The 13,184-nt window shown below is 44.9% G+C and overlaps 2 protein-coding genes across 3 annotated transcripts in view; one reads left to right on the forward strand and one right to left on the reverse strand.

Annotated features, from left to right (window-relative positions):
* The window catches only part of LOC100858742, a 215,506-nt gene that overhangs the window by 9,329 nt on the left and 192,993 nt on the right, over nucleotides 1–13,184 (reverse strand). For both annotated transcript variants that reach the window (XM_040655209.2, XM_040655207.1), the window contains exon 4: nucleotides 7,082–7,208. In XM_040655209.2, the coding sequence (XP_040511143.1) occupies nucleotides 7,082–7,208 (127 nt within the window). The remainder of the gene's footprint in view (nucleotides 1–7,081; nucleotides 7,209–13,184) is intronic.
* On the forward strand, nucleotides 632–2,389 carry LOC771474 (envelope glycoprotein gp95-like). Its single transcript, XM_046905123.1, has one exon. The coding sequence runs from the start codon at nucleotides 866–868 to the stop codon at nucleotides 1,811–1,813; it is 948 nt and encodes a 315-aa protein (XP_046761079.1). The 5' UTR covers nucleotides 632–865; the 3' UTR covers nucleotides 1,814–2,389.

The raw sequence follows: 13,184 nt of genomic DNA on the forward strand, positions 1-13,184 counted from the left end.
TGGAGGAAGTTGTGATCCACATGAGCAGGATCAACTTACTGCCCACAAGGGGAGGGACCAGACAAAAGGTCCGTCCAATGAGGACAGGGGGCGGTGCCTACTGTCTCTGGTCACTCCCAGGGGAGGTGGTGTGAGTGATAGTGTAGAGGAGGAAGAAGGGGCTGGCTATGAGTGGAGGGGGAGGGATCAAATGACGGACTGGAATCAGATTAGATCAGAGGCTTTGGGGAAGGGTATAGTTCCAGAGGCATTCCTGGTGATTGTGAGTGATCGTGGTCCCGAATGGGTGCCACTTGACCCCGGGGATGTTGCGTGCCTGGTGGAATTTGTGGATGGGGGAGGCCTGAAATCGCCTCTGACGTTAAATGCACTACAGGCTTTGACTGCACCGGGGCCTCTCCTCCCCCATGATATCACAAACCTAATGTGTATGGTGCTCAAGCTGGTCCAATATACGTTATGGGAGACGGACTGGATGGCTGAGTTGGGGGGGCTTACCAGGGCGACAGGGTTTGGCCCGGGCCACCCCCTGTGTGGGACCGGCGTCCAGCAGCTTTCTGGGAAGGCCGTGGGAGTGGCTTCGCTCCAGGGCCAGTTAGCGAAACTAAGACCGGGGGAGCTAATAGCGGCCACAGACGCAATGGTGGAAGCGTTTAAAAAACTTGCGCATAAAGCTGAACCACCTGCTCCGTGGACTGATATTACCCAGGGCCCGAATGAATCTTTTCAAAGCTTTTCAGACAGGCTTTTAGCTGCTGTTGAGGGGTCTGATCTCCCGAAACCGGCCCAAGGGCCAGTGATCATTGATTGCCTGCAACAGAAATCGCATGACAATGTTAAGGCATTGCTGTGAGCCGGCCTGAGTATGCTTAATACCCCGAGGGAAATTATTCAGTATATCTTAGATAAGCTCAAGGTTGCTCTTTTAACTAATGAAGGACTGGCCGCGGCTATAGTAGCAGCTGTCGGCCCGCAACAGCAAAGATCGCTGCAGCAGCAGGGGTCGTGTTTTCGATGTGGCCAGTATGGCCACGTTAGAGCGCAATGCCCCTCTGGGGAAGGCCAGTCAGGACCTCCTGATCTGTGGAGACTGGGCTTGGCAAGGTATCCCAAGAAACCCCCTTGGTGGCCCCATTACTTGGGGAAGTTAATGATGCTTGCTCCAAGTCATATGGGCTGGCTTAATATATCTCGTAGTTCACATCTTCATAGGCGTCGCCGCGACGTGAGTCTGGGACATGAATGTAATGATGAAGTTAAGCTGTGGAGCGTCACATCATGCATCTTTGCTTCAATCTTCGCGCCGGGAGTCTTGGCAGCAGCAGCTTTGTCCCAGATAGAAAGATTGGTATGTTGGTCTGCAAAACAGGCCAATATGACCACGCTTGTGTTAAATGCTATGCTTGAAGATCTTAATAGTGTCCGTCATGCGCTGCTACAGAATAGAGCAGCTATTGACTTCTTGCTGTTGGCTCATGGACATGGATGTGAGGACACTGATGGAATGTGTTGCTTTATCCTCAGTGATCACAGCGTGTCGATTCATAAACAACTACAATGGATGCAAGAACATACTCAGAAAATTAAAGAAGAGAGTGATCCCCTTGAGAGTTGGCTGGACAGACTGTTTGGGGGAATGGGTTTATGGTTAAAGCAATTGCTTAAGGTCCTCGCAATAGGGCTCGCAATCTTTGTATGTATTCTGATCTGTCTTCCATGCTTTGTAGGATGCTTGCAGAACTGCCTGCAACGAATGATGGAAAAGACTTTTGACCAACAGATGGAGTATCACAGACTGCGTGAAAAGTTGTAGAAGAGTGCAGGTTGCGTTCATGCTGTAACGGGGCAAGGCTTGACTGAGCACAGGGAGTCAGGTTGTGATGGGAAAGGACTCCTTTTTGCTCTGATGTTTGCTTAAGGGGCGCAGTAGAAGGGTAGTAGAAATAGTTTGCTGAAATGTATTTAAGATTAGGCGCTTTGCGTTGCTTTGCGATGTACGGGTTAGGCACGCGTGAGAGACATTTAGCTTAGGGAGGGGGAGATGTTGTAGTAGGCGCTTGGCGGGGATACGTGCTGTACGGGATAGGCCTCTCCCTAAGCATAGTGGAAGGGTGCTGTTGTGCTCAGACAGACTGTCCTTGCTAACGAAGTAAACAAGATAAGAAGGTGAAGGAATGAGGAGACAATAGGAGCCAAATAAGGAATTGTGGTAAGGGGCTAAGATCCAGTATGGACAAATCAGGACAGGGCACGATAGCTCAAATAAGGTATATAAGCTGTGTGTATTAGTGAATAAACGCCATTTTGCAGCTTCCCCATATTGGTGTCTGTTGCTATGGTCCTAGCGAGCTCTGATCGCTAGCCCCTGACGGTGCGGCTTGGGACTGCGGTGGTTGCCAGCGGTAACAGTTGGAAATATAATACAGTGCAGAGGAAGCAGTCCAAGCAGTTTCTAGAGTGCGTGGAAGACTGCTTCCTTACACAGCTGGCACGAGAGCCTACTAGAGGTGGTGCCCTGCTAGACCTGCTCTTCACTAACAGAGAAGGACTGGTGGGAGATGTGAAGGTTGGGGACTGTCTTGGACAGAGTTACCATGAAATTGTAGAATTCTCTATTCTTGGAGATGTCAGAAGGGTGTCTTGCAAAACTGCTATCTTGAACTTTCAGAGGGTGGACTTTGACCTACTCAGGATGCTTGTGGCAGGGAGTCGCTCCTGAAGGGTAAAGGGGTCCAGGAAGCTTGGACATTCCTGAAGATGGAAATCTTAAAGATATGTGTTCCTGAGTGCCGTAAGGGGAGCCATAGGGAAAGAAGACCGGTGTGGATGTACCGTGAACTATTGTTGAGACTCAGGAAGAAAAAGAGAGTCTATATCCTCTGGAAGAAGGGACAGACTACTTGGGGAGACTACAAGGAGGATGCTAAGGTATGCAGGGAGGAAGTTAGAAAGGCAAAAGCCCAACTTGAACTCAGATTGGCCACTGCAATAAAAGAGAACAAGAAATCCTTTTATAAATATATCAACGATAAGAGAAGAACCAAGGAGAATTTCCATCCTTTACTTGATGCAGCGGGCAATGTGACCACTGAAGATAAGGAGAAGACTGAGGTCCTCAATGCCTTCTTTACATCTACCTTTAATAGGCAGATCAGTTACTCTCAGGGAACTTTGCACCCTGATCTGGAAGTCTGGGATGGTATGCAGAATACATCCCCAGTGATTCAGGTGGAGACAGTTAGAGAGCTCCTCCTCCATCTGGACTGTCACAAGTCCATGGGACCAGATGGGCTCCATCCTAGGGTGCTGAGGGAGCTGGCGGGGGTGATTGTTGAGCTGCTTTCCACCATCTATCAGCGCTCCTGGTTATCTGGAGAGGTCCCAGAGGATTGGAGGCTTGCCAATGTGACTCCCATTTACAAGAAGGGCTGTAAGGAGGATCCGGGGAACTACAGGCCTGTCAGCCAAACCTTGGTACCAGGGAAAGTTATGGAGCAAATCATCTTGAGTGAGATCACACTGCACATGAAAGGCATCCAGGGGATAAGGCCCAGCTAGCACAAGTTCATGAAAGGCACGTCGTGCTTGACCAACCTCATCTTCTTCTATGACTGGGTGACCAGATGGGTAGATGAGGGAAAGGCTGTTGATGTGGTCTACCTAGACTTCAGCAAAGCCTTTGACACTGTCTCCCACAGTATTCTCCTCCAGAAGCTGGCAGATCGTGGCTTGGACAGATACATTCTTGGCTGGGTAAGGAGCTGGCTGGAGGGCCGGGCCCAGAGAGTGGTGGTGAATGGAGTTAAATCCAGCTGGTGACCTGTTACAAGTGTTATTCCCCAGGGGTTGGTACTGGGGCCCGTCTTGTTTAATATCTTTATTAACAATCTTGATGAGGGGATTGAGTGTACCCTCAGTAAGTTTGCAGATGGCACCAAGTTGGGAGGTGGTGTCGATCTGCCTGAGGGTAGGTAGGGAAACCCTTCAGAGGGATCTAGATAAGCTGGATCTCTGGGCTGAGGTGAATGGGATGAGGTTCAACAAGGCCAAGTGCTGCGTCCTTCACTTTGAAAACAATAACCCCATGCAGCGCTATAGGCTTGGGGCTGAGTGGCTGGATGTCTGTGAAAAGGGAAAGGACCTGGGGGTGTTGGTTGATGCTCGGCTGAACATGAGCCGACAGTGTGCCCAGGTGGCCAAGAAGGCCAATGCCATCCTGGCCTGCATTAGAAATAGTGTGGCCAGAAGGAGCAAGGAGATAATCATCCCCCTGTACTCAGCACTGGTGAGGCCGCACCTGGAGTACTATGTTCGGTTTTGAGTCCCTCACTACAAGAAAGACATTGAGGCCCTGGAGCATGTTCAGAGAAGGGCAATGAAACTGGTGAGGGGTCTGGAGCACAAATCTTATGAGGAGCGGCTGAGGGAGCTGGGATTGTTCCATCTGGAGAAGAGGAGGCTCAGAGGAGACCTCATTGCACTCTACAACTTCCTGAAGGGAGGTTTTGCACTTGGGCTCGAGGAATCCTAGGCATTTATACAGACTGGAAGGAGCAGTCCTTGAGAGTAGCCCTGCAGAGAAGGACCTGGGGGTCCTGATGGATGAGAAACTTAACATGAGCGAGCAGTGTGCTCTTGCATCTTGGAAAGCAAATGGTATCCTGGGCTCTACCAGAAGAGGGGTGGCCAGCAGGGACAGGGAGGTGATTGTTCCTCTCTACTCTTCTCTTGTGAGGCCCCATCTGGAGTACTGCCTCCAGGTCTGGAACCCCCAGTACAAGAAAGACAGAGAGCTGTTGAAGAGGGTCCAGAGGAGGGTCGCAAAGATGATCAGGGGGCTGGAGCACCTCCCCTACGAAGACAGGCTGAGGGAGCTGGGTTTGTTCAGCCTGGAGAAAAGAAAGCTACAGGGTGACCTAATTGCAGCCTTTTAGCGCCTATAAACAGGAGGGGAGACAACTCTTTGAAAAGGTAGATAACAGCAGGACAAGGGGAAATGTTTTTAAGTTGAAGGAGGGAAGCTTTAGGTTGGATATCAGGGGAAAGTTCTTTACAATGTGAGTGGTAAGGTGCTGGAACCGGCTGCCCAGAGAGGTTGTGGATGCCCCGTCCCTGGAGGTGTTCAAGGCCAGGTTGGATGCAGCCCTGGACAGCCTGGTCTAGTATTAGATATGGAGATTGGTGGCCCTGCCTGTGGCAGGGGGGTTGGAGATTCATGATTTTTGAGGTCCCTTCTATTGGAGATACGGTCAAGGACGCTGCAGCGAAAGTCCGCTGCTTGGAAAACCAAGCAATGAGCCACGGTTACTCTGGCAGGGGGCTACAGCCATGGGATTATTCCTGCTCCAGCAACCAAGCAGATCATGAGCAGGAAATGTCCGTTGGCAGGTGTTGGGTATGGTGCGTTGCAACATATCTGCTGTGGGGAGGGGAATGGTTTAATTTCACTAGGCCTGATACAACACTGCCTGAGAGCGCAGACTACCACCCAGATGAAAGCAAAACAGGTTCACACAGAAATACCTCGGTCACCGTCATGATCCACTTAGACAACCCTGCCCCTATACAACTACTTCCTGGTATTTCCCTGATCTGTGGGAATGGATACATCTATCTGGTAATTCCGATAAGGTCCAAGGGTGGCCCTTGCAGTCTGGGGAGGATCGGCATGATGCCAATCTCCCCGGAAGGTTTCCAGCAGATAAGAGCAGACAACACCCAGCAAAGCTGTAGCCTCGATCAACTATCCGAGGACTGTAACAACAAGGTCTATTTATATGGGATGGCGCGAAAGATATTTTGAGACCTTCTGGATCTGGCCCCAGATCATCCACAACATCCATGTGACTGAGAGACTATCATGTTGGGCAGCAAAAAATGCAAATTGCACATCCTGAGCTCTTATATCCATAGCTCAGGCAATGGATGCCCTTGATTCAGGACTAACCCAGACTAAAATGGCAATTGACTTCCGTCTCGCTCGCACCGGCCTAGGCTACACAGAAATGGAAAGGCCGCTAGGAATGGAGGGCTTTTGCTGCCTTGACTTCAGCGCCAACGCTACAACCGCTATCGACAAAGTAAGAAAGGAGGCCAAGGACATTGCCGAGTCAGTACTAAAGACTGGAATAGGTAACCGCTGGAACTTCTTGTCTAACCTGCTTGGCCTCCTGGCCGGGCTAGAGAATATGTTAGCCATGGTAGTAGACATACTAGTCGTGATGCTGCTTGCAGCATGCTTAATTCCACTTGTGATTTCGCACTGTTTGGTCATATGCTTGCTGTTAACCTTGTATTGGGGGCACACGATGGGAATGGCTATCAACCACTCCTGCAAGAAGACCCCAAGACTGCTAAATAGCTGCTTGTGCATAAGGAGGGGGGAGATGTTGAAGATATGGTCAAGGACGCTGCAGAGAAACTCTGCTGCCCAACAAGTTGGCTGCACAACAGGCTGAAGACAGTAGAAAAACATCTTGAATTATTCGCTACTTTGGGAGAAGGGTCGGCGTGTGGGTGCATGGGGTTGCATGATGGGTGTATGGGTGCGCATGCTTGTGGGGCTATCTTATATTATCCACTGAAAAGTTGATAGCAGTTTTACTTCTGTAATAATTGATTAATAAGAGAAATTGAAAAATATTTAAATGCTTAAACTGAATATTTTGAAATGAAACAAGAACCCACATAATTATTTTGGTTTATGTACTTGCCTATTCATACTATGCACTTAAAACTGAATTCCTAATAATGTTTTCCCTGATGTATATTAAATTGGTATGTCAATATTTTGTGTTTTAATATTTCATATGTTTAGCCTGTTAATGTTTGGTATCAAATTGCAAGCTTAATCTAAATATATATAACAGTGATAACATATTCTGAAATCACCATGACAAGCAAAATAAAAAAACAAGTGCAAAGTTTGCTATCTTTGGGACATCAGTCATGAATGGATAACTAGAGAAGTAGAAGTTAGCAATTTTTTCTTTATTAATTTTGGCAACATAAATACATAAATATTCTGATAGAAGGAATGAAATACTAAAACTGAAAAAAAGTAAGAAAACGGAACTCATACCTTGCATGTTCCTGAACTCCAACAATCTCTACTTCGCTATCAGAAGAGGCAATACTAATTTCTTCATTGATCTGGACATTACCAGAAGAGGTTTTGTCACTTGCAAAGAAGTCTGGATCCAAATGACCTATGGATGGGATAAATGCAAACACAGACAATGTTTAACAGCTTACATGACTCAGAAATTAGCCAGAATTTCTTAAGCTAACCCAAAAAAAGACTGAAATGCCAAGATCGGAAAAACTCTCAGTAGCTCTAATGATGATAACACAAATGTGAATGAGATAGACTATTGTGTCAGGTATACTTCTCTGCCTAAGGTGTAATTAGGCTTTCCAACTGTTATTTTACATCAATGTAAAGAGTTAAACAGCACCTAAACCTCTTTAAAATAAAGCAAGATGACAATGTACTGTTAATAAATCAAAACAAGTGATACTATGGAGAACAAAGCCTACAGGATGGACGGAAAAGTCACACACCTCAGGAAAATAGAAAATAGAGTATCTTGACATTTTCTTTTAAAACAAGGGAAGACAGTTAATGAAAAAAACAACAAAACCAATTATTTCTGGTCACCCTGCTTCACATCTGTTCTTTTATTATTATTACAAATACTTGGAAAAAAACTTTTTTCAAAAGCTCTATATACAGCAGTGGGTTTTTTTTGTTTGTTTGTTTGTTTGTTTTTTATGACAGCTCCTCAAAAACTATCCAGTTTAGTCCGTATTTATGAAGGATGACAGGATTTCTATCTTCTGCTAACTGCTAAGAATGCTGTGAAGTATTATAATTGCATGGAAAACACAAAATAGAAAAAATAATTTTTATTTTTATAAAAAAGAAATCAATTCAATATTTAAAAGCCAAAAACCACATACGTTTACTGTTCCTCTTTAACAGTAACCTGGGAGAAAACAGGAAGCCTTGAAGGAGATGAGACTGCCTACTTCTTCGAAACAACACACATAGCTGGATTACATAGGGGAAGAGTCATTTGTAGATCAGGAAATTTTGAATTTAGTGGATTATATTATATTATATACACTATATAAAAAATATAGTAGGACTGGACACAGCCTCAAAGATGAGATTAGGTTGTAATTACACACGGAAATTCAAAACATAGAATCATAGAATCATAGAAAGGCCTAGGTTGAAAAGGACCACATTGATCATCGAGTTTCAACCCCCCCGCTATGCGCAGGGTCACCAACCACCAGACCAGGCTGCCCAGAGCCACATCCAGCCTGGCCTTGAATGCCTCTGGGGATGGGGCATCCACAACCTCCTTGGGCAACCTGTTCCAGTGTGTCACCACCCTCTGCGTGAAAAACTTCTTCCTAATATCTAACCTAAACCTCCCCTGCCTTAGTTTAAAACCATTCCCCCTTGTCCTATCACTATCCACCTTCATAAACAGCCATTCCCCCTCCTGTTTATATGCTCCCTTCAAGTATTGGAAGGCCGCAATGAGGTCTCCCCGGAGCCTTCTCTTCTGCAAGCTAAACAATCCCAGTTCCTTCAACCTTTCCTCATAGGAGAGGTACTCCAGCTCTCTGACATGCAAACATGCAGAACGTGCAGAACTGATTTAATTCAAAAGTGGATCTATAGAATAGAAAAAGGTGAAATTTATCTAAGAACAAGTGCCAGGAAAACTTTCAAATGACTGCTTGAAACACTATGAAAAGATGGAAACAAAATAGAGACAGAGAGAGTAATATATATCCCTGTTTTAGGAAAATGAAGGCCCTCGGTTCACAGGGTAGGGAAGGAAAGGAAATATGTGATCTGCAGCAGACCAAAAGGAGTTTTGCACCTCATAAGATACGCTTTCTCTTATTATATTTGATTCAGTAGCTTCAATTCTTATTGTATTATTGTGTGCTATCTTGCATTCTGATACCGTATTTAGTAAATTAGTTTGTTTCTTCTCAGATCATTGCCACTGTTTTTAAGTATTTTGGGGTCCCCTGTTTCCCTTTTCCAGAGGCATGGATTTTGTGAAAATCCCTCATCCCCGCTAGTCACAGAACTGGACCGAACCAGCTCGTAAACCGTTGACAGCCATATGCGATACAGCAGTGACATTAATAAAAACTCTGGACAGAAAATGAGCGACTAAATGGGAGAGAAAAAAAAATTGTGCACAGTGGTTATGTATAGCTAAATCTTTAGGATAAGCTTATTTATTACTTCGGCCTAAAATGGAAGAAGAAAGACTAATGTGTGCTATATTCATACTGAAGAACTTGGGAGTGAACAGAGTTGAGGAAATGTTGTGGGTCCCTATTTAATCTAGTTCTCTAGAGTATGTGTTTGAATATAAAACTTCTTTCCTTATATAAATGTGTTAACATGCAAGGAGAACATTTAAATGAATAGTCTAAATGTTCCTATTGTAACAAACATAGCTCTATTACTTTTGGGGTATTTAAACAAGGATTCTGAATTATATTTTCCAAAGTCAGGTGATGAAAGCCTACGGTATTTCTACACCCACCCCCTCCCTTTAAAGGTGTTTTTTGCATGTGCTGGCACATGCACATAGGTATGTTGTGTTGTTTTGGGCTTTTGTTTTCTTTTTAAACTACATATATCGTCTTTATAAATTAAAATAAATAAATTAAAATAAATACCATGGTAATCAAACCCAAAAGAGAAAAACAAATATATATGAAGAGAAAAGCAAACTTTGTTTTTAGCATAATCCAAAGTAACATTAAGATTGCAAAGATAGGATATATATATACTTGTAAGTTTATTCAGATCAGGCTATGCACTATTCCCATTCTCTGGAAAGACAGGTAGAGAACTGTTATTAAAAGTTGCTGGAAACTCTAGCATAGCATCAACATTTTGATAGCCCACATAAGAGTTGAACGACTGCTGAGAAAGTACTTGGCTATCAGACACCTGCATGAACGCCCCTGATTGTGTGGTAGGGGGAACTCTTTGGCCAACTAGTTGCATTTTAGGTTCTGTGGGCTCCAGTTGCTGCTTGCTTTCTTCATCTGTGTCAAGACGAGTTAGCTTTTCTATCCACATACGAAATTTCTCCTCTGTCTGCCTCTGCATCTCAGCAAAGCAGTTCATGGCCTCTTCCAGGACATTGCCTATGCAGTTCCTATCCCACACGGTGTCCCTGTCAAGCAATCCTGGAATTTCCCTGGTCGCTCCTCCAGATCCCTCAGCACGACTGAAGCCAGCTTTAAAGACATTGAGGCCATTTGATAAGATATCATTAAGATCATCATATTGTTTAAGACTCAAGAAAACAAACTTTTCTAATTATGTCCTTTGGATATGACACCACGGAGGAATTAGCAAATATCAAATTAACCAACATTATTAACATCAAATAACATTTTACACTCACTGAGGTTATAATAGATTTTGGCTTCAAAATTATTTTCATTCTAGAATTCTCAGACGATTCTGTCATAAAGATCTAATTTGTTTTATAAACCAAATTAGTCTAATTTCCTTGCAATTTCAGTTTTGATTTCAACGGAAGGTATCTAAAACATCATACAACATTCCAGAGTTTTACTTCCATTAAGCTATGGTCCAATACACTATTGTTTAATTGATAAACCTGAATAATTATACATATTTTACTTAGATACCTGAACCCATTAAAAACATACACACAAGCTCAAAGACACATGAACACTGTGATGATACATGAGGTGAAAGCAACTTCTGTCAGGTCTGATAGGAAAACACAACTACATCACAGGAATAATCCACAGAACATGTCAGAGTGATGATGCTGATGCCAACAGCAAGCCTCACACCAACCAAAGTGAGCCCTTCATCTTGAGAGTCACCAGCCGGCCATGCATCATTTCTCACATTACTTCTTTGAGTCAATGCAAAAAACAGACTGGGCATAGCTGGAAGGAAATTGTTCTTCCATCCTGAACAAAATGACTTTGGCATTATCAGGAAGAACTTCAGCAGCAAGAAGACAAAGCCATCCTCATTATCTTACTCTACTTGTCAAAAAAAAAAAAAAAAAAAAAAAAAAGGCAGTAGTATCTATATTTTTAAGTTCAATCCAAAATCATAGAATAATAGAATCATAGAATGGCTTGGGTTGGAAGGAACCTCAAGGATCATCAAGACCCAACCCCCCTGCCACATGCAGAGCCACCAACCTCCATATCTAATACTAGACCAGGCTGCCCAGGGCTGCATCCAACCTGGCCTTGAACACCTCCAGGGACGGGGCATCCACAACCTCTTCGGGCAGCCGGTTCCAGCACCTTACCACTCACATTGTAAAGAACTTTCCCCTGATATCCAACCTAAAGCTTCCCTCCTTCAACTTAAAAACATTTCCCCTTGTCCTGCCATTGTCTACCTTTGTAAAGAGTTGACTTCCCTCCTGTTTATAGGCGCTAAAAGGCTGCAATTAGGTCACCCTGTAGCTTTCTTTTCTCCAGGCTGAACAAACCCAGCTCTCTCAGCCTGTCTTCGTAGGGGAGGTCCTCCAGCCCCGTAATCATGTTTGTGGCCCTCCTCTGGACCCTCTCCTACAGCTCCCTGTCTTTCTTGTATTGGGGGCCCCAGACCTGGACGCAGTACTCCAGACGGGGCCTCACAAGGGAAGAGTAGAGAGGGGCAATCACCTCCCTGTCCCTGCTGGCCATCCCTCTTCTGATGGAGCCCAGGATACCATTTGCTTTCCAAACTGCAAGAGCACACTTCCTCTAGGAAGCAACAAAACCCCAAGAACACTGAGCTTTGCATCCATTTGAGAGATAATAAACAATTCTTGCACATGCTGTCTTAACACATGAACATTACCTAAGGAAACTCCAGAAGGAAACAAGCATCACATTCAACTACACAAAGCAGTTGTCTAAACCAACAATATACGAGTAATATGTAAACAAGAAACTTGTGGGATGCTCTCATTTAAGATTAATAGGAAATATCCAAAGAATGAGAGAAATCATTGCACAACACTATGCAAAGAATTACTAATAAAAGCATAAGGCACTAATTCTTTATTGGGTTTGCACTGTATACACAAAATTACAGTATAACTTAAACAATACACTCTTTTTCTTTAAAAAGGTATACATAAATCCTTCAGTAACAGCTAAACAAAGCCTAGGATTATTCTCTTTTTATTTTCAAGCCAGAGCAATGCTACCACACGAGGGCCAGAGATTTTCTATTACAAAACCTTCTTTTGAAGTCTTCCCTTATCTGTTTGCCTGTCAGATAGGCTGGAAATTCACAGCCTGTTCACAATGAACAGGGACATGCACAGAGAGATCAGGTTGCCCAGGGCCTGGTCCAGCCCCACCTTGAAAGTCTCTAGGGATGGGGCATCAACCACATCTCTAGGCAACCTGTTCCAGCGTCTCACCACCCTCACTGTAAAAGATTTTTTCCTTATATCTAACCTAAATCTCCCCTCATTGAGCTTGAAGCCATTTCCCCTTGTTCTATCGCCACAGACCCTGCTAAAGAGTCTGTCCCCTTCTTTCCTGTAGCTCCCCTTTAGATACTGAAAGGCCGCTATCAGGTCACCTCGGAGCCTTCTCTTCTCCAGGCTGAACAGCCCCAGCTCCTTCAGCATGTCCTCGTAGGAAAGGTGTTCCATCCCTTGAATCATTTCTGTGGCCCTCCTCTGGATGCGCTCCAACAGGTCTATGTCTCTCCTGTACTGAGGACTCCACATCTGGACGCAGTACTCCAGGTGAGGCCTCACCAGCGCAGAGTAGAGGGGCAGGATCACCTTCCTCGCCCTGCTGGCCATGCTTCTTTTGATGCAGCCCAGGATACAGTTGGCTTTCTGGGATGCGAGGGCACATTGCTGGCTCATGACCAGCTTGCCAGCCACTAGTACCCCCAGGTCTTTTTCGGCAGGGCTGTGCTCAGTCCTTTCATCCTCCAGCTTGTATTGGTAGTGAGGATAGCCTCAACCCAGGTGCAAGATCTTGCACTTGGATTTGTTGAACCTCATGAGGTTTGCCTGGGCCTACTGCTCAAGCCTGTCTAGGTCCCTCTGGATGGCATCCTGTCCCTCTGGTGTGTTGACTGCACCCTACAGCTTGGTGTCATCAGCAAACTTGCTGAG

This window comes from Gallus gallus, chromosome W (genome assembly GCF_016699485.2).
Source record: "Gallus gallus isolate bGalGal1 chromosome W, bGalGal1.mat.broiler.GRCg7b, whole genome shotgun sequence".
Lineage (NCBI taxonomy): Eukaryota > Metazoa > Chordata > Aves > Galliformes > Phasianidae > Gallus > Gallus gallus.

Coding starts and splice junctions, on each gene's coding strand:
- LOC771474 (XM_046905123.1), top strand. CDS start 866: ATGCTTAATACCCCGAGGGAAATTATTCAGTATATCTTAGATAAGCTC.